Below are 25,690 nucleotides of genomic sequence, written 5' to 3'. Positions count from 1 at the left end.
AGACTCACACTCTGCCCCCTTTGTACACTCACTCCCAGATAGTCCCACTCTGCCCCCTTGCACACTCCTTCCTTGGGACTCACGCTCCAGCACCGCACTTACAGCCCGCGCTCCGTGGCAATAGCCGGCGCGGCCCCCCGGCACTCTCGCTCCCCACTCGCCAGCCGGGCGCTCCGCACTGGGCATGCCCCAGCTGGGTTGCTATATAAAGCCCGCCTGCCTTAATCTCTAGACGTCGCCAGCCGCCTCCTTCCTGCCGCCAGCCAGACGCCACCGATCGGGAGCCGCTGCTGCCCGGGGGTAGGTCAGAGCCTCCGGCCCGGCTATGGGGAGTCCGAGCACCGCACCCGGGGAGAGGCACCGGCCGGAGCCGCTTTGTCTGGGGGTCGTGGTGCCCCGGCTGCTGGGCTGGGGGCTGAGGGGAGCCGGGAGGGCTGAGGGGGCTGGGGGCAGCGGGGAGGAGCTGGGCTAGGGGCTGCGGTCGCAGGCAGCATCCCGGCACGGAGCTGCCCGGGTCACCTCCCCAGCCCAGCCTGTTGCGAGACGGGCCGGGTGGCGGGGCGCAGGGCAGGCGCAGTGTCAGGGAGTCGGGGCTCCTGCCCTAGCCGCGTCGGGAGCAGGTGCAGGGCCACGCCGGGGCTGGCGGGAGCAGTGAGCCCGGGGACTTGCGGCCTGGCAGCTTCCCAGGCCCCTCGCTGCATCCCCGGGAGCTTCCCCTCCCGCAACATCGCCACACTGATTCCTGGGGAGAATGTGGCGCGCAGCTGCGCTGGGGCCGATCCCCAGCTGGAGCGGACATTCTGCCAGGCGGAGCCGTTTCTGGGGGGTTCTGCTCTCTCTGTGAGGTCCCTGTGCACCTCCCCTGAGCCGGGTGCATGGTTGACACAGAAATCAGCACGGATTTCAATGGCGCCTTGGTGATTGACACGAGGTGGGGATCGGCCCGTGCCCATAGGGGTCTGTCGCTTCCAGTCACTGTGTTCCTTGCTTGTCTTTCGGTGGCTCTCTATAATAACAGCACTAGAGCTGCACATAGTGCAGATTGCATCTGGCTGAAGATGTCAGGGTAGGACAGAGCCTAGGGACAGATCCTGGCCCCAATTCTGCCATGAGCTCTGGGCTGGCAGATCTCTTCCCCTGCCTCAGAGCTCTACCCATGAAGAGGAGATTGTGGTTGTGGGATGGGCGTACAAACTATCACCTGGCACCACTCAGCTCCACACACCTGTGCGTTGGCTCTGGCATCGCTGAGTCACCTCCATCTCCACTGGGCTGCTAAATGTAAACACATCTCTGATCCTCAGGAGCAGCCCTGGTGTGAAGAGTGACCCCAACTGACCGGGGAGTGTATTAATGAGGGATTCACTTGTAGAGCCCAGAATGGGGCTGGAAGATGCAGGCAGACAGGCCTTGGGTGGAAAACAAGTCAGTGTAGCCATGCAGCACTTTGTCATTACTCTCCTTGCCTTAAATCAATGTTACCCAGATGCTGCAAGCAGGAAGCTGCCACAAAAGCGTCAAAATTGAAAGCGTCCTCTGAGTTAGCAACTCCTGAAATGAGTGGGACATGACATGCCTCTCAGAGTTACTGTCTGCAGATTCAGGCAAACGCTGCTGCATCGGTCACACTGGGGCAGTTCGTAGCTCTCAGAGCTACTGTCTTCGGCTCTGTGCAAACTCAGGCAGTTACTGAGGTGTCATTTCTCCTCAGATCACATTTTAGAATCTTTCTTCTCACCCACACCAGCTGGAGACTTCTATTTAAATTAATTTTGGGACACTGGGGAACAGTTGAGGTCTGTCATAACCCTCCCCCTGCCCACACTCTGGGCTCCTGGTTAGTTCTCTGTGCTCTCCCATAGAGTGCCCTCCTGTCCCTGAGAAACACTGCCTTAGATTATAATGCCTAAGAATTATCCCCTCTGATGGAATTTGGGAAATCTTTATAACCCTAAAGGGTGATGGAATCACAGCCATTTCTTTCTAGCCCTTGGCATCAGGGTTTGTGATGATAAAAAAGGAGCTTGTTTTGAAGTCAAGCTTGTGGTTTCCAAAGCTGACTAATGTCTTTAGCCATCCAGTTCCCAGGAAGCTCTCAGAAGTTATGAGGCTTATTCCTGGCTTGACTTTCAACATCTCAAACTCCAGTTCTAAATTGGATGCTCTTTAAAGTTGGTTCCAATTTGATCCCCAATGCAAATTTTCTTTACAGAACAAACAAAATGCTTTTCTATGTCAATGTATTATTTGTATGACGGTAGCGCGTATGTGCTTCAACCGAGATTGGGCCCCTGTCGTGTCAGGTGCTGCACACGGACATAGAGTCACCGAGGTTGGGGCTCTGTTGTCACACCGGGCACTGCACAGGCACAAAATGAGACAACACCTGCCCTGAAGTGCTTACAATTTAAATAAAGGATCATTATCCCTGTGTTGCAGATGGGGAAACAGAGGCATGACCATTCAGGGGCTTGCTCAAGGTCATACAGGGGAGGCAGTGACAGAGCTGGGCATTAAACACAGGTGTCCTGCGTCCTTACCCCTTCAGCACAAACCCGTCCTTCCCCTCCAGAATAATGTGTCTTGTTTCCTATAATTAAACTCCAGTTCCACCAGTTATGTGAGATGAATTTGCAATCCCCTGCCCTTCTACGGCCTTGCAACCCAAACACTATAGCAAAGGGAAGCAGGGAGGGAAAGGGATTCTAGACAAAGGGGAAAGTGTCATTGTCCCAGCACTGGGTGACCACAGATTGGAGGTGAGGGGGAGGGGAGTCCGCACACTTGCACCTTGGGAGTGATTCCAGGTGGCGTCGGTGACGTGGGAGCGGGTTTGTTTGTTTGTAACATGTGGGACCAGAGTGTCAGCTGCTGCAAGTGGGCACAGACTCAAGTGGAGTGATGCTGATTTTGATGCCAGCTGGGGATCTGGCTCCATTGGCTCCGATGGACTGATGTTGATTGGCACCACACCATCACTGGCTCATGGGGCTCTGCACAGATCAAGGCTGCCCGGGACTCTGATTCCAGAGCGAGAGGCACTTTAACATCCCAGCTGCTGTTGGGCAGAGCCCCATGTGGCTTCACGGGCATGGCAAGCTGTGCCAGGGGTTGGCCAAGTGTCACCGGATTGGGCCTCTGTCCAGCGGGGGAGGGCACAACCTGCCCAGGATGGGGTGTCACTGGCCCCCTGTGGTCCACTTATTGGTGGCACCTGCTCTCGCTTGGCTGGCAGGGGCTTCCTGGTGCTGTGGCACTTGGCATGGGAGTGATCGGAAGTGAGGAAAAGGCACATGGTAGGGCTGAGGGACTGCATAGGCAGAGGGGCTTGTCCTGCCTGCACAGATAGAGCCAGACTGGGAATGCGTAGAGGTGGCTGTGTGCTGGAGGGATCCTCCTGATTCCAGGCCCTCCCTCTTACTCCAATGTTGCTAAGCCGGGTTGGGGCTGGGGCGTGCTATTCCGGCTCAGGGGTTCCCATACTGTCAGATCAATCCCTGCTCCTAAGGTGCTTTGCCTGAAGCTTCCCCCACAGCCCTGGCCTCTCACAGGCCCCAGGAAGTAAGGATGGGGAAACGTAAGGCCTGGCTAGGGATGCCGTGTCCATCTGGCCAGGAATCCGTCCATCCACATCTTGTCCTTGCTGCACTGACTGGCTCCATGGGCCCCGTAGAGGAGAGAGGTAACATCCTGCCTCCCCCTCCCCACCCACCAATCCTGTCCAGTTCCAGGGAGTGGACGTCTCTGCCCTGGTCCTCTCTGTTCTGCTCTGATCCCCAGTGTCCCCTCAGCCCCTTCCTGGGCAGGGGCTGTCTCTGCCACGGATTTAATTTCACGTAATCCATTTTTCATCCCTTTCCCCGGTGATTGTTTTCTTGGGCGGGGAGCAAGGGAATGAGACAGATGGAGGGAGGGAGGGGATGCCCAGTAATGGGATTCCCACCCTCCCCTGGCAGAGCTGCATGTCCCTGTTAATCCCATTGGGGGTGGAAGCGTCACCTCGGGTATGCCTGTGCCCCTGCGGGAAGCTCCAGCCATGACTTCACCCCCTTACACCCTCTGAGGTGTGCTATGAGCATGGCAGGGGTCCCTCACTAGGTGCTGCGGTGCAGCCATCTCTAGGATGGAGCCTGGCAGCTGTGTATAGAGGGAATGCCTTACCCTGTGCTGAGGTGTAGCTGCCTCTGGGGTGGGGCCTGGCACTGATTAACAGCCCACAGTGCCATTGCACACCTGTGCAGAAGAGGAAATGGGGAGAGACCATCCGGGACTGGTTCTGGGGGGGATTGAGGAGGCAGAATGGAATTGCCCAGAACACCTCAACTTGTGTCCAAATGCAGCAAAGAGTCCTGTGGCACCTTATAGACTAACAGACGTATTGGAGCATGAGCTTTCGTGGGTGAATACCCACTTCGTCAGATGCATAACCCATGAAAGCTCATGCTCCAATATGTCTGTTAGTCTATAAGGTGCCACAGGACTCGTTGCTGCTGCTTTTACAGATCCAGACTAACACGGCTACCCCTCTGACACTTGTGTCCAAATGGGACCTTTGACCCCTGGGGACAGGGCTGTGGTATATGTCCAAAAGGAAGCATCTCATGGCACACCGCCCCATTCTCTGCAGCAAAGCATCCCCACAGTGTCCCAGCTCCAGCCCAGAGCCCTGGGGGTGGTGCCTTGTGGGTGAAGGGCAGGGACTGTCTGAGAAGAGCCCCACAGTGACCAGTCAGTTGGCCCAGGAGCTACACATGACAGCTGACCTTTCCCTTACCGCCAGGGGTAGGAGGGAGTGTGGGGGAGAAGTTTGCCCTGGAATAGCTTTGCTGGGAAGAGCAAGGGAATGGCAGCTGCTGGAGAAAAGATAAGAAAGGAGGGATGGGCTGATGGCCAAGGCTTGGGACTCCTGGGTTCTGTTCCTGGCTCAGGGAAGTGAGGGACGTGCTATAAATTCAGCCTCTCGTTCTCATGGTTCCTCTGCCCTGTCCCAAGGGAAGAGGCCGAAGCACCGGCCCAGCTCTGCTCCCATGAGGAACGATCCTGCCTTGTCAGCTGGGTGTGACACCAGCCTCGGACTCCTGGGTTCTTGGGATCCTGGGGCCTGGGGAAACTGGTTCCTCAGCAACATCCCAGGGGCAGGGAGCTCTGAGCCAGTGGGGCTAGGGAGAGGGGCCCTGTAGCCCCTGCTGAGCCAGCACCAGGGGTTTGAGGGGCTTAGCTTAATCAGACTCTGTCCTCGGAGTGTCTCAGCTCAGTGGCTAGGAGGAACTGCACAGCGAGCAGCCGGGACATGGGCCCAGACAGGAGGCACTGACACTCAGAGCAGGGGCAGCTCAGCTAAAACACCCGGGGGTCACAAAGCTCACCGCTTTGCCAGTGTCCCTTAATTCTGATCCACAGCCCCTGCTATCCCAGCCCTGGGCTCCCCACACAGAGCAATGCTGGTGCCCCTCAATCCTGATCCACAGCCCCTGCTATCCTAGCAGTGGTATTCGGGTATTCAGGAGTGGGTGCAGGAGCCTGACACTGGAACTGCCCCAGCTTTGTGGGTGCAGTGAATGCTGGATGAGGGCTGAGCAGTGCATGCAACTGGTATCCCCTGTGGGTGGAAGATGGGGTGACAGGCTGCTCCCCCTTGCCCATGGAAACCTGCAACTGGTGCCTCTCTCTTTTTTTTTTCTCTTGCAGCTTCTTTGCTGGCAGGATGGTGAGTTTGTCCTGCTCCTCTTCCCCATCCAGCCCCCTGTCCTGCCTCATGTCACCAAAAACCACTTCTGGGCCCTCTAGTCCTGAGTGGGAGCCAGTGTCCTTGGCCCCAGGAGCTTAGCAGAAGGATTTGGAGGCAGGGAAGTGGGGTGGGGGGGGTCCAGCTGGGGAGGAGGGAGGTCTGAAGCAGGCCCTGCTGTACCAGTGCTAATAAAGGGGAAAATGGTGTCTGATTCCCTCAGACATGGAGAGACTCCTGCAAATTACCATAACAGTGTGGGAGTCTTCTAGCCATACTGCTGTCTGGGCACTGCTGTGGGGAAGTTTGCAGTACCAAGGTCTGGCTGGGCACTGCCAGGTACTGCTGTGGGGAAGCTCACAGCATGAGGGTCTGGCTGAGCACTGCAGTGGGGAAGACCGCAGCACCAGGAATCCAGGTGGCACTGCCAGGGCACTGCTGTGGGGAAGACTGCAGCACCAGGAATCCCAGGGCACTGCTGTGGGGAAGCTTACAGCACTGGGGCTCTGGCTGGGCATGCTGTGGGGAAGATCACAGCACTGAAGCCCCAGCTGTGCTGTGCCTGGGCACTGTTGCACAACAGCTCTGGGGAGGTCTTGCACTGGGTGTGGGTGGAGAAAGAGGGGAGTGGGGTGTCCCAGCAGGAGGCAGAAATCTCTCCCCTTCTCCCTACTTCTCCTCCTGCCTCCCTCCCCCAGCTCACTGACCCAGGCAGATTGATCTGTTTACAGCCTTGTTCCTCAAGCCGCTTAGCTCCAGCCCCATGTGACCCGCCCCCTTTGGGGAGGAAAAAGAGATGCTTTGTTTGAAAACCCACCCCTGCCATGGCCTCTGCTGCCTCCAGGCAGCTGGCACCTGCCTCACCCACCCTGTGGGATTTACTCCCAGCCAGAGCCATGCTGCTCCTAAGCGGAATCCATGCCCTGGGGCATTAGCACCAGCATTCACACTCCCAGCCCTGCCCCCGGGGGATCCACGCACTGGGGCACCAGGATTCATGCTCCCAGCCCTGCCCCCAGGAGGATCCACGCACTGGGGCACCAGCACCAGCATTCACGCTCCCAGCCCTGCCCCCAGGGGGATCCATGCCCTGGGGTGCCAGCATTCACACTCCCAGCCCCTGCCCAGCAGGATCTATGCCCTGGGGCACCAGAACCAGCATTCACACACCCATCCCCAGGGTGGCACCAGGATTAACACTCCCAGCCCCGCCCCCAGGGGGATCCATGCCCTGGGACACCAGGATTAACACTCCCAGCCTGGCCTCCAGGGGGATCTGCGCCCCAGGGCACTAGTGCCAGGATTCACACTCCCATCCCCATCTCTTTTGCAGCTGGCTCTGGATCAGATCAATGCAGATCAGCCCCTGATCCTGAAGGAGCTGGACTGGGCTGAGCAGGAGCCCCTGCCATCGCTCAGCCCCCCGTGTCCCTCCTGGCGCCAGGACGTGTCTCTGGACTGCAAGTTCTCTCCGGAGGACACCCAGGCACACGCCTGGACCACCTACTACTACGACCTGCTGCAATGCACCCTGCAGCAGGAGGGGCTGCCGGAGACAGTCGACCGCACCAAGGAGCCCAGAACAGGTGCATGCCATCCCACCCAGGGTGCCATCGCTCGCATGCTGGGGCCACAGCACTGCCCTACAGAAACCCCTCCTGTGGCACCAACCCAGGGGGATCTGGGAGCACAGCGCCCTCTAGTGCTGGGCTGAGAGGTGGGGCATGGTCAGGGTAAGGGCGGCAGCATCACAGCACCTCCTAGCACCAGGCTGGGAGATGGGGCACGGCTGGGGTACGAAGGGCAGCCGCATGGCATCCCTTAGCACCAAGGCCTAAAGGGCAGCACAGTGCCATTGTTGGGAATAAGTGGTTAATTTCTCCCCTGTATCTCTTAGGGTTCAGCTCGGGGGATGTAACCATCTGCATCCTGGGATCCCCAACCTCGTACCTGTCTGTGCTGCTAGAGGGCAGCTCCCAGTGCCCAGGTGAGTGCCACATCCTGTATCCCTGCCCATGCGCTGTGAGTTTCCCCCTCCCCCTAAATCAAGGAATGGGTGGGAATTCGGTGCCCCATTTGCCCTGAATACCCAGGCTGACGTGCTCAGTTGGGACCAACCCTGGCACAGCCAGGGGACTGTAATAAAATATAGGATGTTATGGTGTTAAACCCAAAATCATAGAAGAATCATAGAAGTGTAGGACTGGAAGGGACCTCAGTAGATCATCTAAACTAGGTCCCTGCACTCACAGCAAGACTAATAGCTAGACCGTTCCTGACAGGTGTTTGTCTAACCTGCTCTTAAAAACCTCCGGTGATGGAGATTCCACCACCTCCCTAGGCAATTTGTTCCAGTGCTTAACTACCCTGATAGTTAGGAAGTTTTTCCTAAACCACCCTTGCTGCAATTTAAGCCCATTGCTTCTTGTCCTATCCAAGGTTAAGGAGAATGTGTTTTTTGTTTGTTTGTTTGTTTTTCTTTCACCCTCCTTCTTGTAACAACCTATTATCTACTTGAAAATGTCAGTGTGATGGGTTCCCCCCGCCCCGTCCGGGGTGCCACCTGATGTACTGGGTACTACTGAGCTTGCCAGACCCACCAGCCTGGGCTCCGTTACTGTCCTGCTGAGCCAGGCCCTAAAGCCTCCTCCAGCACACACACACCAGTAGGGACAAAACCAGACACTGAGATCAGTTCTGCATGGGAAAGCTCAGCTAGGGAATTGCCCAGCACTCAAGTACACCCCCCTAATGGAGTGTAAACCCAAAATTGTATCGTGTGCTGCACACACAGAACTATGCAACATAAGTGTAATGCCAACAGAGCCCAGTCATCAGCAGGCAGGATCAACCTGGGACCTCTGGCGCTTAGTGCACAAGCCTCTACCGCATAATCTAACCTGGCTGTTAGCTAAGGCTGTAGAGCAGACTCATTAATTGCTCTCTAAGTGGTCTCAAGTGCCACTACAGAACACCACACCCAGGAGGTGGGTGGGTTACATAAGCTCATTGAAATTTGCCCCCTCCCTCACTGTGGAGGAAGATCTGCACAGCTTCCCCCCACCCCCCAGTTATGAATTCAACAAACTGGTTTAAGAGAAAACAAAAACAAGTTTATTAACTACAAAAGAGAGATTTTAAGTGATTATAAGGGATAGCAAACAGATCAAAGCAGATTACCAAGCAAATAAAACAAACATGCAAGCTGAGCTTAAATTATTAAATAAACTGGTTACAAGTAATAATTTCTCACCAAGTATCAGGGGGCTAGTGGTGTTAGTCTGTATCCACAAAAACAACGTGGAGTCCAGTGTCACCTTAAAGACTAACAGATTTATTTGGGCATAAGTTTTCGTGGGTAAAAGCCCACTCCATGCATCTGAAGAATGTTGTTTTAGGCAGATTGCAGAAATTCTTGAAGGTGAGCTGCTCTTGCTTGCAGCTTAAAACTCCAGGTATTTCTTTCACAGGCCAGACACCTTTCCAGCCTGGGCTCAGTCCTTCTCCCCCACTCAGTCTTTTTTTCTTAGATCTTACCAGCAGTCATCCTGGGTGAGAATTCAGTGAAGAACCACCTTGAATATATCACTCCCCTGCCTTAAATAGGTTTTACATACGACGGGACTCTCACACCCCCAGTGGAAAAATACTGGTATTCTATCATGGAATCCAGTACCAGATGACTTGATCACATGACCCTGCAGTGTCAAAGCAGCCATGAGTCAGAGGTTGTTTGTAGTGTCCCCAGGAAGACTTCTCTGTGGGTGATAAACATCTTCTGAGACCTGTTGTTCTTTCTAATGGCGTTTCCTCACAGGGAGCCAGCTAGACTGATTGTATTCTGTCTAGTGGGCATTCCCCAGCTGCAAACACTTTTGTAGTACAGATGTATAGTCAATATTCCTAACTTTAGATACAAAAATGATACTTGCATACAAATAGGATAATCATATGCAGTACATCATAACCTTTCCAATGATATCTCACATGACCCATCTTACATATAACACATCTTAGTTATGCCATACCCATACCATAACAATATCTCTATGAAGAATATGGGGTGCAGTGTCACAGTCAGAATTCAGCTCAGTTTCTAGCATCACATCCTGACCACCATCCTCTGATCCTAACTCTGCCCCTTATAAACCTGCCTGCTTAACCCCCAATCTACATTGGGAGCAGAGTCAAGATATAGGGACAGTAGAACAATAACCGAGACCATTTATGAATTGACTTTTTGATGTGTTCCTTGAACTTTCCAATTTCCTGACTTTCCAACTTAAAAAAAAAATTGAACTACGATGTTCTAATAACACCATTTAAATCAACTGGAGCTATTTACCATCCAAATTCTGGGTTAGCAACATTTTTTTTAATCTAGGAATTTCCTTATGTGTTGTTTGGTTTATGAAAGGAAACAAAGGCTCTTCATTAGTGCTGTGGGAATAACAAATTTTTCCATTTGCTGGCTGGTCTGGAAAAAAAGTTTGAAACATTCAGTAAACTAATATATATATATATATATAAAAATTTAGTTGGGGCTGAATGAAACATTTAATTTGTTTGAACATTTCTAAGAAAATCAAAGTATGTTTCTGAGCAAAAAGTGATTTAATAAAAAAAAATCAAAATATTTTGATTATTTTGGAATTTTGAGCAGGGGAGGGAAGATTTTTTGACCAAAACAATTAGGTAAATTTAACACATCTGCAAAATGTTGACCCAAATCAAATTTTTTCAGCCAAAAATGCAGCAGCCGAAACAGTTTGTCCAGTTCTACTCTTAAGTGTTACACATTTTGTTAGGCAGCAGCAGCAGAAATAAGCACCAATGTGTGTGGGACACTGCACTTAGGATAAATGCCAAAGGAAAAATATATATTACCCTTTATAATTGGGCATATAAACCAGTATGTGTATGTACACACACACGTGGGTAGATTAGGGTGTAAAAATCAGTTCAGAAAAAAGTCATGGATGTACTGTTTGTGAGGTGAGGGGTTCTAGGGAAATATATACAGGAGAGGTATGCAAATGGATGCTCTGTCCCTTAACTGCAATTTGCAAACTATGCAAGCGTCGAGGAGAGTTTATCCCCTCGAGAGGGGAATTCTGACTCCAGCTCCTCTGCCTGCCCCTGTGGAGCTTATAGACTCTGCAGGTCCAGAGAGGCTGCAAAGGGGTAGCACTGAATGCCAGGATCTCTCTATTCAAATGGCACTTCTGAGTCAGCAAGGACCTATTCCACGGGTGCATCCACAGCCCTCAGAGATACATGTTAATCTGTCTGAGAAAATAGTCCCACTGGCTGCTCAGGGCAGCTCCTCCTCCCCCCTTGGGTGCCTCACTTCCTGATTCCCCTCCCTCCCCTCAAGCAGGGCCCAGTGATCTGGCTGGTGAGGAGGGTTCCTAGCCCTGGAGGCACTGCAAACAGGGACATGGCTGGATCAGGTCTGCTCCCCAGCTGAGTTGGGGCAGCCGCTCTACATGAGACCCAGCCAAGGGCCCTGGAGCAAGTAGCACTTGCCTAAAAAGTTTGCCTGATACTTTCCATTCTAAGACCCTGTTTTCAGTTGCAGAACTCTTCCATGGTGGGTGTCTGATTCAGGCTGGTTTTTTGGGGGGAAATTTCAGCCCAAATGGTTTAGCCATTTCTAGGGGAGGGGAGGGAACAAGTTGTGAAAAAATAATTCTCTGAAATGCTCTAGTCCCCCACCCCCAGCTTTGGAGCTTGGACTAGAAATTTGGTGGGGTGGGGGGGGAGGGAGAGACAGGTCGCCCTGGTGTCAGGGACTTGCCTTTTGCTGGCCCTGTGGGAAGGCAACCAAATTTGGCCAAATTATCAGCCTTTGAAAAATCGGAGCGTGCGTGTGCTTGGGAAGGATTTGGGCAGCTAAATCCTCTGTGGACTCCGTCCTCACTTAGCATCCCCATCCCATCCACTCCGCCAGGCTGCACATGTGTCAGCCCCACAGAGTGACTGGGCATGCTCCAGCCTGGGGATGCAGGGGCTGAGCGGGGCTTTCCCAGCCATTGCTGCTCCCAGCTGTGGTGGTGCCAGGCACCAGAACTGAGAGCTGGGGGACTCTCTCTCCTGTGCTCTCAATGAAGAACCCTGCCCCCCCAGTAGCGGGGGAGGAGGAAACTGACTGGAATCAAAGGGGGGAGGAGCAGGGCAAGGGCAGCATAGGGGGAGAGGTGGTCAGAGGAACCAGAGGATGTCTAGGATCAGAGGTTGCTGGTGGGTATATAGGCCAAAGGGTGGGGGGTAATGGATAGGAGCAAAGGGGGGTGGACATGGGCAGGGGGTGGATAAGGGTAGATGGGGAATAGTCTGTGTGTGGGGGTGGATAGAGGGAGGTTTAATATGGGAGGTGGGTAGGGAGAGAGGCTGGTGTATGTGTGGTGGAGACAGATGGGGGAGGGGCTGGTATGTGGGGGGTGGGGGAGGAGCCAGCGTGTATGTGGGGTGGATGGTGTATGGGGAGGGAGAGGGGCTGATATGTGGGGGCTGAGTGGAGGGAGGAGCTGGTGTGTGTGTGGGGTGGATTGGAGCAGGGGGGAATGGGGAAGCAGGAGCAAGCGTAATCCTGGTCTGGCCGCCCCTAGCTCTCTGTGCAGGCTGAAGATTGTTGTTACACCCCTGACTGGCTCTGGCTCTGCCTCTCCTCTCAGCTGTAACCTTGTCCTAGCAAGGTCCCTGGGCTGAAGGACTCCAGCCTGGGCCCAAGTGGAGGGCTGTCAGCAGTTGTTCCACATTCCTGGCACTCGCCTGCCTGGTCTCCCCCTCGCTGGGTGCTGGGAACTGGAGCCAAGCAGCTCAAGTTTCCCTTTGGCCCCGGGATGATTCCTGCCTTTGTTAAAGCCGCTTACCCTTGACAGGAAGCCGGAGCCCGGGGTGGGAGCTCTGTGGGGAAATACAATTAGCAGCTCAGCCCCATCAGTCATTGATAAGGAAGAGCTCCAAGGGCTTTCTTTGCTCGCTGGGGAGAATCCAGCTGCTTGACACATGCTGTCCAGGGGGTCCCTCTCATGGCCCTGCAGTGCAGCCACCTTTGGGGTCTGGCAGTTGTTGAGCCACCCCACAGCAGGACAAGAGCCACAGGGGAAGCCTAGAATGCAATGAAGGGAGTTTGACTCCTCCACATGTCAGAGTGCTACAAGTGGTTAAAGATCTTGGTTTGTGTCTCTTATTTAAGGTGGCACCAGGAGCACAGTGCCCCCTAGTGGGAGTTAGTGCTGAGTACAAGGGGAGAGTGCCCCCCACGCTCTACAGTATAGTGCCCCCTAGTTCTGCACTGGGGCATTGGGGGCATAGACTGCAAAGGCAGAGCGCCCCCTGTTGAGCACCCTGCCCTGCTTCCTGCAGCATAGTGCCCCATAATACTATGCTGGGGGGTGCTGGAGCATTGGGGAAGCAATGAGTGCTTGGGGAGAGCACCCCCTACTGAACTCCCAAGTACAAAACAGGCTGGCACCTTCCTACCTTGTGAGGTGTAGGGAGAGGAGAGGAAAGTCAGTTAATTGCTGTATAAATAGCAGCTCTCTGGCTTTCTGATTGGCTGCTGGTGATGTAATGGTAACAGACTGTCCTCCTCTCTACCCCCTCCTCTTTGCTCTCCCCCGTCCTTCACCATGGACCTCCCCCTTCCATTTCTCTGTATCCCCTTGCCTTTCCCCATCTCTCCACATCTCTTCCCCCACCCCAGGTAACATGCTGCTGTGCCTGTCGCCCAGCTGGCTGGCCAAGGTGCCCTCTGAGCAGCACCCCGGCGAGTCGTCCTTGCTGGTTTCCAAGGCTGTTTCCTTCGAGCTGGGTGGGCGCACATGCCTGGATGAGTTCTCGCCCCCGCGCCGTGTCACCTACTTCATGGGCTCCTTTGGGCCATGCAAGGAGCACGGGCAGTCAGCGGGGGAGCTGGCACGTGACCTGGATTGCCCCACGGGGGGCTCGGGGGAGCTGGCCCGCCTGCTGGAGGACAAGCTGCTGACACGCCAGCTGCTGGACCAGCGGGCCCAGGTGGGGGTGCCACCCACGCTGGCCTTCACCTTCAAGCGGCTGCGCCCACTGCGGGACGTCACCACTGAGCGCTCCGTCCGCATGGTGGAGCTCAGCGGCAAGGAGGGCCAGGAGAACCTCATCCAGGATGAGATCGAGGCCTTCCTGCAGGGTAGCGCCATGGAGCCCTACAGCCAGGTGAGCCTGCCGGGAATTGGGGGACGGGGACGGGGACAGGGCTCTGCAGCCAGATAAGTCTGCTGGGTTGGGAGGGGGCTGCAGTCAGGTGAGCCTGCTGGGGGCGAGGGAAGGGGGCAGGGCCCTACATCCAGATGAGTCTGTTGGGGGTGGAGCATACAGCCAGGAGTTGGGGGAACCCCTGCAGTCAGGTGAGCCTGTTGGGAGGCAGGACCCACAGCCAGAAGGGGAGGTCTATGGGGGGCCCTTCAGCTGAGGAAGGGGGCACTGTAAGAGGGTGAGATCCATGGGGAAGGGCGAGAGGGAAGCCCTATGGGTAGGGATGGGAGGGGCCTAGTGCTGGGGGCACTGGCTGTGCCTGGTTGGCCCCACTGAGCAGTGTGCTGTCGCCCCCTGCAGGTGGTGGTGAAGCCATCGGGCTGGCGCTGGAGTGGGGCCCATGCTGTGACCTTCCATGCCAAGGTGGAGCAGGCTGCCATGCTCCAAGCTGTGCTGGCACTGCTGGAGACCCTGGAGGAGGAGGAGAGCGCCCTGTTGGAGGCCTTCATCCCCACTGCCCGCCTCACTCAGCCCGAATCCCCCAACAGCACCTCCCCAAGTAAGGGACCCCCCTGGCCAGAGAGGCTCACACCTCATCACCTGTCCCTGCTGCCGTTATGATGCACTGAGCCCACCTCCAATCCCCACCCTGGCCCAGCCTTTGGAGATGGCGCCATGGGGCAAAATCTGGGAAAAAGCAGAATGCAGTTGGGTTAGCTTGGGACATGAGGAGGGAAGGGGCGTGTGCCATATTGGGAATCCCACAATCCCCTGGGGTGGCTGTCACTGCCATATTGCCCCGGGGCAGGGGGAACCACTGTCATATTGGAATCCCAGAATCCCTTTGGGCAGTGGGGGACAGCTGCCATACATTCAGTGGGTGGTGGCCCTACCGGAATCCCAGAATCCCTCAGGATGGAGGGCACCACTCTGTGCAGCTGATTTGCATGAATCCCGATGCCATTTCTTTCTCTGCCCCCCTTGCTGCTTCTTTCCATCTCCTTCCACCCCCCTCCATTCCTCTGCCGTTCATTTTTCTCTTCTGTTCCCTCCATACCTTCCCTTTGTTTTCTCCACCCCATCTCTTTTTTTCTCCCCTCTCTCCATCCCCACATTTCTTTCTCCATCTCTCTCTCTCTGTCCTCCATTTCCCTATCTATCGGTCTTTCTCTCCCCCTCTCCCTCTTTCCTTTCCTACCCCTCTGACCCTCCTCACCTCACCCCTCCCAGGCAGCACATCTCCGAGGCCTGACCTGGCGATCCGGATCTGCACTGTCGTCTGCAGATCCTGGGGTGACCAGCCTCTGCTGAGCCAGGTAATGGGGCAGCCGTGAATACGTGCCCCTCACCCCGCCCTGCCAATGCAGCTGGCTGGGTCCCATGCCCCCACTTAGCCTCAGAATAGGGCAATGGTTGATACGGTGAGAAGCTGGTGATCACTCCTGCCCTGACAGAGACAAATACAGCAGCATCCCTGGGTGTAAGCAAATGTAGTATGGGGCCTTTCCCCTCTAGGGGGTGCCAGCTCTGATCCAGGCCAAAGAGGGTGGGACTGGCTAGGGCGAGGAATGGGATATGATATTTTTCACCTCTAGGGGGCACCATCTCCAATCTGGTCCAAGGGTGGGGGGAATGCCTGGCTCAGAGGGCAGGGAATGGGGCATGGGGCCTTTCTTCTTTAGGGGGTGCTGGCTCTGATCTGGCCCAGGTGGGCGACTGGCTGGCTCAGGGCAATGGGTAAAGTTATATGGAACCTTTCATGACTAACTTGGTCCAAAAAACAATGTATTGAATATGATGGGCAAAAATCTCAAAATGAAAAACCTTATCATCATTGTCACTTGTGACCTTTGAATCCAGGCCAGGTGGGGGTCAAAGGTCATAAGCTCACCTTTATCCTCCTGTCTGCAGAGTGTGCCGCTGGCTTTGGGCTGGGTTTATTTTGTCTCATGTTCCCCCTCCACCCACTCTTGCACATGGTACATTCCATTTCCTGAGCGGGAGGAAAGAGCCTCAGCCAATCAGGGCTCTTGGAACAGTGAGGCAAGCAAAGGATCTGGTTGGTTAGCACCAAACTTGTTCACTGGATGACCTCACAGTCACCTCCTACTGTGTGTGGTGGCAGGGGGGAGGTGCGGGGTTTTCATGGCATCGGGTTTTGTTCCCCCCCTCCCCCCCCCCAGGTGGTGTGCGGCGTGGGACGGGCTGATAAGCCCCTGAAGCACCAGGCCATGGTGCCCCAGAGCCTGGAGAGCGGCCTGCGGCAGCAGGGGATGACAGATGAGGCCCAGCTTGCGGCCATCTGTGCCCAGGTCAAGCACAAGGCCGAGGCCGCCATGACGGCCTTCCTGGAGATGGAGGCGGGGCTGTCGGTGGAGCAGCGGGGCGGGCGATGGGCCCAGACTGATGTGATTGGTGAGCTGCCTTCTCAATCATTGCCATTAACTATTTAGGGGGAGTCACAGATTCACAGGGACTCGATCATTATTCATCCGGCCAGGGAGGATCCAGAGCAGGGGTTCCCTCCCAGTGCACCCCACAATGGGCGGTGTAGGGCGAAGCTGGCTGTGTTGCCTCAGCCCCAGCAGAGACCCTCCCCCTCGCAGGCCAAAGTTGCCCTCGACTGCCCCAGCACGAAGAGCCTGGCTGGGGTAGGGACCGGGCCCTAGTTCTTTGGCCCATGGTCTGTTAAAGGGTCAGGGCGTTGCTGCCCTTGGCAGGACCAGGGGAGGATGGCACCTTCATGGGCAGGGATTCACTGACCAGTTGGGACCTTCAGAAAGGCCTGTAGCCACACGTGCATGTCCAGAGCAGTGGCCCATCTAGCCTGGTTTCCCATCTCTGACAATACCCACGCACCTTGCCATGAAGCAGCCAGAGAAGGAGCCTCCCAGGGCAGTGGTTCTCAACTAGGGGGCTGTGAGCAGATTTCAAGGGGTTCGCCAAGCACGACCAGCATTAGACTTGTTAGGGCCCAGGGCAGAAAGCTGAAGTCCTGCTGCATGGGACTGCAGCCTGGGGCACCAAGCCCCACCACCCTGGGCTGAAGCCAAAGCCCGAGCAGCTTAGCTTTATAGTGCCCTCTGTGGTGTGGGGCCCCAGGCAATTGCCCTGCTTGCTACCCCCTAACGCCAGCCCTGGCTTTTATATACAGAAAAACAATTGTTGTGGCACAGCTGGGCTGTGGAGTTTTTATAGCATTGGGAAGGGGGGCTCAGAAAGAAAAAGGTTGAGAACCCCTGTCCTAGGGGGTGTTCTGGAATAACCCACCCCTGTGAAACTTTCTAAGGAGTTAGACTTTAAAATTTTCCTTTTAACATAACTCTGGATGGTCTCCTCAGCCAGGTAAATGTCCAGGCCTCTTTCTAAAAATCCTGCTAAGCTTTTGGATACACTGAGACCTTGTGGCAATGAGTCCCACAGGGCAATTGAGAATGAGTATTTCCTTGGATCAGTTATGAATTTGCCACCTTTCAGGTTCATCGATCTGTCCCTATATAACGAGAGAGGGGGAAAGGAGAGGTTCCCTGACCTGTCTTCTCTACCCCCTTTATTTTCATAGAGTTTAAGGCCAGAAGACACCCTACCCAGGGCTGTGGTGAATTCTCCGTCGCTGGCCATTTTTAAATCAAGATTGGATGTTTCTCTGAAAGATCCACTCTCATTCTAACAGGAATTAGCTCAGGGAAGCTCTGTGGCCTGTGCTGTACCGGAGGTCAGACTAGATGATCACAGAGATCCCTTTTGACCTTGGAATCTATGAATTTGCTTGATCCAGCACCTTCTGCAATTCCTGTGGGGGTCTGGGCAGGGTCTCTGAATTCGTGTTGTGCTTTCCAGTTTGGCCTGACTGCTATTGCACACCCATCCTGGCTGTTTCCTTGACTTGGCTGTTTCCCATTGCAGGCGTGGATTTCCTCCTGACCTCGTCGGAACAGGTGCTGCAGCTGATAGCTCTGGAGATGAATTCTCAGCTGTGCCTGGAGACCTGCGCACTCTTCGAGTCCATGGGTCAGGCGGTGGGGATGCCGGCGGGCAAGTCCTCGCGTCCTTTGGTGGAGACGATGTTGCGGCGTACACAGTGTCACCTCATGGAGGGCAAGCACGTGTTGGTGATCGGGGCCGGAGGAGTCAGCAAAAAGTTCGTCTGGGAGGCGGCCAGGGCCTACGGGCTAAAAGTAAGATGCGGAAACCGGGCCCCACGCTGCCCAGCGCAGCCCCCGCCCTCCGCCATGGAGCGGGGCCGAGGGAGATGGCTCTCCATAGCCATGGGTCCGACCCAACATGGCATGGCTTGCATCAGGAAAGACAGAGCCAACGGAGGAGGGTGGGGATGTACCCTCCACACCCCAACTGCAGGATGGAATCCTCTCTGCCCCTCCCCTACATCCTAGCCAGCCCCCAGCATCCCAGCCATGGGAGTACTCCTCACTGCCTCCCTTGCATCCCAGCCAGCCCCCTCTGACATCCCAGCCATGGGGTGACTCCCCCGAGTCTTCCCCACATCCCAGCCACAAAGGAGCTCCCCCCTGCATCCCAGCTGGAGAGAAACCGCACCTCAGCCTCTGCCATGGGGCTGCTGCAGCACAGCCCAGGTCACAAGTGGATGGGAAAGTGCTTCTCCGAGGGTGAGCCGGGGATTATCGTCCTGTCTGTCCTGACCCTTGTCAGGGTGCGGGCTGGAGGTCCGGCACTGGGGTAATGTGGGAACTGATTGGGGGCAGGATCTCTGGAGTGCTGAGCTTTCCATGCCCATTGTGTGCAGCATCAAGTCCTGGGAGCTGAGCAGGCCCTGGAAGGGACATAAGCCAGTGTTAACCATGATTACTTTTGTGCAGGTGGCTACTTCAGCTCTATCGCCTAGGGCTACAGCTCAGACCTCTCTTTACTGAGGGGGTGGTAATGCATCAAGGGGCACATCAGGGAGCCCCCTTAACTCTGACCCCTGGCTGTCCACCCACCATCAGATCCATTGCCAATCTGGCCCACAGTCCCAGGTCACTGGCCCACTGGTGTCTCATCTCCCCCCCAGGAACCTCTCTGTTTTAAATCACTGGGGACCATTCATATAGCCTGCAGCTCTCACTCTCCCTTCCCTTCACCGTGCCCTCTCGTGCCTCTGCTTTGAGGCTGTCCGGGCACGTGGGGAGGTGGGCCTGAATGTCAGCCGGGGAAGGAATACTAGGGATGGGATGGGAGTGGTGTGGGGCAGGGGAGATGAGTGCTTGACCCCAGACAGAGGAGAACCAGGTCCCAGCCCCACACTGAATTGAGTCAAATACAGTCTGTGATGGTTGCTGCATTCTGTGTAATGGAATGGTCTGATCCCAGCCCAGTGTCACACCACTGTGCAAGTAGGAGCAAGTAGTCTGGCCCATCTCCAGCCCCAGCGGAGGGGAGGGGGGAAAAGTGGGCAATTCTGCCCACAGCCCTGGAATGACAGGACGTTCCTGGAAAATTGATCAGCAGTGGAATAATTAATAGTGCTGCTGTCTTTGGGCTCCAGAGTGGACACTTTATGGGAGGGAAGTTACATTTTCCACACTATGATCATTAGGTTCTGGAGTTAACATCCCCCTCCTCAGCCTTGACATTGTTAGCTCCTGGAGTTAAAGATCTCATGAGGCCAGCTCATGGCTCTCTCAGGAACACCCCCCCACCCAATGCCCCACACACAAATCCCAAGCAAATTGACTCTGCTCAGAGATGTGAGTAAAGGAATCCCATGGCACAGCCCCGTATCCCTGCCACTAATGCTGAGTGCAGTTTCCTAGGCTATGGGCACTCCTGTGTACTTCCCCAGCTCTACTTTCTTGACAGCAGCTCCAGGTTGGTTCCAGGCTGGGATTTGGTCCTCTGTGCCCAGGGTGGCAACCAGCCTAGGCAGGTTGGGGTGCCCTTCTATGTCAGTGCTGGCCCCGCCCCTCTGGCGGCTGGTCCCGTCCCAAAGCCCCTGCACAGAACTGGAAGCAACCACACTGGGCTTGTTCGTGAAAAGCGTTGAATGTGCAGATGTACTCGCCCCCCCAACCTGGACGGAACGTCCCATCTCCTCTTGCGTTGGGTCCCAGGAATGCCCCATGGGGTTGGGCACATGAGGCCTATGAACACCATCTCCTCCCCCGCACCCCACAGGGCCTGGGCACAAGTGGACCATTCCCAGTCCCACCCCTCCTGGGCACAAGTGGATCATTTCATTCTCTCCATGACACAAGTGGGCCATTCCATATCCTCCCACCCATCCTGGGTGTGAGTGGACCACTGAATGGGGCCTGGGCAGGAGTGGACCGTTCCATTTCCTCCCCTCTACCATATGGAACCTGGGTGAGAGTAGACCATTTTTCCCCCCACCACCCAATGGGGCCTGGATGTGAATGGACCGTTCTGTTTCTCCTCCCCACTTCATGGGGCCATGTAGGGCCGGTGTAACCATTTAGGCAACCTAGGCAGTCGCCTAGGGCGCTAGGATTTGGGGGGCGGCATTTTCTTCGGCCGCGACTGCGGTGGCCGGATCTTCGGCCGCCCTGGTCGCCGCCGGCATTTAGGTGGCGGGAGCTGGGGCAGGGGAGCGCGGGGAGGGCCGCCTGCAGCAAGTAAGAGGGGGGGGGGGTGGCACGCAGGGGAACTCTCCGCTCCAGCTCACCCCTGCTCCGCCTCCTCCCCGAGCACGCTGTGGCTGCTTCACTTCTCCCGCCTCCCAGGCTTGCGGCGCCTAAGCTGATTGGCGCCGCAAGCCTGGGAGGCGGGAGAAGTGAAGCAGCCACGGCGTGCTCAGGGTTGAGGCGGAGCAGGGGTGAGCTGGACCGGAGGAGGCGCCTCAGGACGGAGGGTGGGGAGCTGCCGCAGGGGGGGCACCTCAGGGCGGAGGGGAGCTGCCGCGGGCGCCTTAGGGTGGGGGCTCGGGGACGGGGGAGGGTGCAAGGTGGAAGTTTTGCCTAGGGCGTGAAACATCCTTGCACCGGCCCTGGGGCCATGGTTGCACCGGCCCTGGGGCCTCCCTCGATGCACATGAACTATTCCATCTCCCTTCTTAAAAATGCTTGGACCTTTCCTCCATCTCCTGCCCCCAGTGGGGTCTGGATGCACGTGGACCATTCCATCTCCCCCACACTGGGTTTCTGGATATGAATAGAACACCCTATTTGCATCCCACCGTGGGGTATGGATCCATCCCCAAGGACAGTCTCATTTTTGTAGTGCTTGGGGGAGGGGGCAGGGAGCCTGTCCTGCCCCAGTCCTTAGTGACCCCTGTTTGGTCTCTCTCCCATTTCTCTGCATCTCTCCCCCCGCCCTCCTTCTCTGTGTGCCCCCCCGCCACACCTGCTCCAGATTCACCTGGTGGAGTCGGACCCCAACCACTTTGCCTCGCAGCTGGTGCAGACCTTCATCCACTATGATACCACGGAGCACAATCGGGACGAGGAGCATGCCCAGCGGCTGGTTGCGCTGGTGCGGGAGCGGGGCCTGCACCTGGATGGCTGCCTCTCTTACTGGGACGACTGCATGGTGCTGACAGCCCTGGTGTGTGAGCAGCTGGGCCTGCGCTGCAGCCCGGTGGCTGCCATGCGGGTGGCCAAGCAGAAGAGCCGCACCCACCAACACCTGCTGCGCCGGCGCAAGGAAGCCCCGCTTGGCTGGGCCTCAGAGGCGCTCTATGCCGTTCCCTGCTGCCACCTGGAGAGCCACGCTGACGTGGAGCGGGCTGCCCGCCATCTCTCCTTCCCCGGCGTCATGAAGCTAGAGTACGGGGCGGGCGCCGTGGGGGTCAAGCTGGTGGAGGACGTGCAGCAGTGCCACCTGCACTTCGAGAAGATCTCACGGGACTTGCGGGAGGATACGGATTACCCAGGCATCGGGCTGGGCTGGGGCAACGCCATGCTGCTGATGGAGTATGTCTCCGGTACTGAGCACGACGTGGACATTGTGATCTATGATGGGCGCATGCTGGCCGCCTTCGTCTCCGACAACGGGCCCACCCGCGTGCCCCACTTCACTGAGACAGCGGCCAGCATGCCCACCTGCCTGGCGCCTGACCGCGAGGCCCAGCTGGTGCGCGCCGCCTACCAGTGCTGCTTGGGCTGCGGCCTGACCAACGGCGTCTTCAACGTGGAGCTCAAGTTGACGGCATCTGGGCCCAAGCTCATCGAGATCAACCCCCGCATGGGCGGCTTCTACCTGCGCGACTGGATCCAGGAGATTTACGGTGTGGATATCATGCTCGCCTCGGTCATGGTGGCCTGTGGGGTGCCCCCGCTGCTGCCCGCCCATACCCAGCCACGCACCCACCTGGTGGGTGTCATGTGCGTGGTGTCACAGCACCTGAAGGCCCTCAAGTCCACAGCCAGTGTGGAGACATTGCAGGCCCTGCATGAGCGTGGCATCATCCGCCTCAACCTGCTGGAGGATGAGCTCGTTGCCCGTGAATATGAAGAGCCCTACTGCAACGTGGCCTGTGCCAGCCCCAGCTGCCGCGAGGCCTGCCTCAAGTTGCTGGGTGTCTGCCAGGTGCTGGGTATCGACTCGCCCCACTATCCTGTCACCCACTTCCTCTCTCACTTCAAATAGCACCCAGGGAGCCCCCGGGGAGGGGGCTACCCCACTGCCTCTGTCCTGTTCCCCCCCATTCTCCCTAGGGCCTGCTGGGCTCAGAGCCGGTCCTGGAGGAGCCCCCTGGCCTCCCCCTCCCTGGTGTGTCCCCACCAGCCGGGGCACCGGTGCTTGCATTACGTGGCTCCTCTGTATCCCACTGTTGTGTGTTTTTTTTACCCACATCTGCCCCTTTTCCCCCCCAGGAGGGGGCCCATAGTGTCATCTCTGGTAAGAGCCACGCCCACCTATGTGTGTGTGACATGGGATTGCACCAGTATGACATCTGTTCTGCTCCCTCTGGGTCTCCTCCAGCTCCCCCCCACCCCAGCTGCCCTATCCTGATCCTCTAGTTTCCCTCCCTCAGCTGACCTGTCCCATCCCTGGAGGGGTCCCCCACCCTCTCTGCAGACTCCTCCCTGCCCCCTTCTTCCCCAATGAGATCCTCCAGTTGACTCCCGCAACCAAGGCCACCAGCCCCGGGAAGGGCTGTATGTCACGGGCCCCAGTCTCCTGGGCACGAGCTCGGTTCTGGAGTGTCTGTTCAGCCATGGTGGGAGGGGAAGGACTGAGGGTCTGGAGCCTCCAGGAGTGGAGACTTAAGGCTACAAGTGGCCCTCCAGTAACTAACAACTGTATGCATGTTCCCTGCTCCCCCCTCATGCTCCTCAGTCACCCTACCTTAGCAAATCACTGTATGCTACCTCCTCACCGTGCTTGTCAGCAACCCTACGATAACAAACCACTGTACACCCCTCCCCTCCTTGCCAGCAACCCTACAATAACAAGCCACTGTAATCAACCCCTCTGGTACTCAACCCTACTGATAGCAAACCACCATATGCAACCTGCCCACGAGCTCATCAGCAACCCACCAGCTAACAACAAACCACCGCATGCAACCCCTCCCATGCTTGTCAGCAACCCTACAATAACAAACAATTGTGGGCCAAGTCCTAGCACGGACCCTGCGATAACACATACCCTATGCAAACTCCTCATTAGGAAACCTACAAAGCCACTGAACCTGAGACACTGAACTCACCCCCTTGAGCCTGCAGCCCCAGCACGGGAAGAGTCTGCACTGACGATGGAACCCTAGCCATGCTAACAAGCAATAACAGGGCTCCAGAGCAGCCCTATGCTAACTAACTAGCAGGCCTGGCCCCCGGGAAGGACAAAGACCTTACACTAACAAAGCAGGCCCAACCCCACAGCAGTTTTGAGGGCTGTGGATATACAGCCCCAGTGCTTCTGAGTGACCCTACAATAACAAACCAGCGTGTGGCGCCCCAGTGCCTCTGAGTGACCCTACAATAACAAACCAGCATGTGGAGCCCCAGTGCCCCTACAATAACAAACCAGCATTTGGAGTCCCAGTGCCCCTACAATAACAGACCCGAGCATTGAGCCCCCGTGCCTCTGAGTGACCCTGCAATAATAGACCAGCGTGTGGAGCCCCAGTGCCTCTAAGTGACCCTATAATAACCAGTGTGCATTGCCCTTAGCATCCATAAGTGACCCTGTCATAAGTGACCCAGTGCCCTGAGAGACCCTACAATAATAACAAACCAGTGCACATAGTCTTAGTATCCCCGAGTGATCCTACAATAACAAACCAGTGCATAGCAGCCTGAGTGACCCTTCAATAACTGCCCTGGCATCCCTGAGTGTCCCTACAATAATATCAAACCAGAAAGCACAGCTCCTAGCATCCTTAAATTATCCTATAGAAGCAAACCAGCGTGCAGCGCCATGAGAGACCCTACAATATTAACATACCAGCATGCATAGCCCTAGTGTCCATGAGTGACTCTCCAATAACAAACCAGTGCATGGCACCTAGAAAGACTTCCGTAATAATAAACCAGCCTGTGCAGCTCCCGTGACCCTACAATAACAAACTAGCAAAAGCAGAAGGAAGCAAGACTCAGGTCTAAAGGAAGCTTAGTCAGGTTCTCTTCCTCTTTAAGAGCCCATGGATTCCTGCTGCGTCCTCCCTGACTGGTGTTATTGCTGTCACAGCAAGAGATTGTGAGATCATTGGGAATGATGACATAATTGGTGAGGGGAGGAGCATCTGGAAATTGTGATGTCTTAAAGGGGCAGAGGGCCTGAACCAGGGCAGAGGGAGGTGGGTGGGAGATGGGAAGTGACATCACCATGGTGCTTGTAGCCATGGCATACCATGCCAAGGTACCCAAGGACGGGGGCATTAGCAAGCCCGTCCCCCTGTCAGCATGGGTTGGAGTTCCTCGTGACACTCCCCACCTATGTGTCCTTCTGCTGCCTCTGTAACCGGCAGCAGATGGACAAAGTAGTCCCTCCCCAATAAAATGCCATGTGCAAATATGTGGGTCCTTGAGGCATTATTGGCACCCTGAGCTGCAGCAGGGTTGGAAGAAGATCCAGCAGCCAAGGAAGAACGGGATGTGGAGGGAGCCAGTGGCCTGCAGAGAAATGAGGAGGCACCGCCAGCTACCTCCCCTTTGCCTCTCCTGTCTGCAGGGTCCATCCAAGCAACTCCTCCTGCACCATGGGAGCCACAGCACCATTCCCCTGGGGCTACCTGGGCCCCAGCTCCCTCCATCCTTCCCCTCCTGGGTCTCAACTGGAGGCGCCACAGCAGAGAAGATGATGGTGGTGGTGTCCAGCCTTCTCCAGGCCCGCTCTGCCAAGGGGTCACTTTCCTGTCTTCTCTGTGACCCTGTCTTTTCCAGCAGCTGCTGCGGTTGGACAGAGCCCATAGTGCCCGTCCACCTCCTGGGCCTCCCCTCCCGGCTCAGCAAACTTCTTGGAGCCCACTCCAGAATGGAGGCAGCCTGGGGTGCCCCAGTTGGCCCCAGCTCCATTCTGAACAATGGTCAAGTCACCTTGTGCCTTGGGATCCCTCACCAGGCTCCTTCCCTGCCCCCAGACTTGCCTAGTGCCTCTTTTCGGAGGCCAAGACCCTGGCACTTCTGGCACAAACAGCATGTGGGGTTAAGGGAGCATCAGCCCATCCAGCCCCCTCCCCAGCTATTACCTAAAGGGACCTGAGCCAGGGCCCTGGGATTCAGACTCGGCTGCCTAAAATGCTGGGGTTCTGACCAGTTTGGAGTGAAGGAATTACTGCCGCAGATCAGACCCATGGGCCCAGCC

General features: G+C 56.2%; 1 protein-coding gene across 2 annotated transcripts; it reads left to right on the top strand.

Moving 5' to 3' along the window:
- The first annotated feature begins 210 nt into the window (after positions 1-210).
- CARNS1 (carnosine synthase 1) lies at positions 211-24,899 on the top strand. Of its 2 annotated transcripts, XM_039517942.1 has the most exons (10): positions 211-300; positions 5,689-5,707; positions 7,059-7,311; positions 7,623-7,712; positions 13,437-13,924; positions 14,324-14,522; positions 15,194-15,279; positions 16,147-16,378; positions 17,870-18,141; positions 21,293-24,899. In XM_039517942.1, the coding sequence occupies exons 2-10, from the start codon at positions 5,705-5,707 to the stop codon at positions 22,526-22,528; spliced, it is 2,859 nt and encodes a 952-aa protein (XP_039373876.1). In that variant the 5' UTR covers positions 211-300; positions 5,689-5,704; the 3' UTR covers positions 22,529-24,899. The 2 variants fall into 2 exon arrangements, with proteins under 2 accessions (XP_039373876.1, XP_039373877.1); XM_039517943.1 differs by lacking the exon at positions 5,689-5,707 and having other exon boundaries at positions 248-300.
- Positions 24,900-25,690: the final 791 nt, after the last annotated feature.

Source organism: Mauremys reevesii, unplaced genomic scaffold (genome assembly GCF_016161935.1).
Source record: "Mauremys reevesii isolate NIE-2019 unplaced genomic scaffold, ASM1616193v1 Contig2, whole genome shotgun sequence".
Lineage (NCBI taxonomy): Eukaryota > Metazoa > Chordata > Testudines > Geoemydidae > Mauremys > Mauremys reevesii.
The sequence above is the reverse complement of the archived record's forward strand: the minus strand, read 5'-3'. Positions and strand labels throughout refer to the sequence as shown.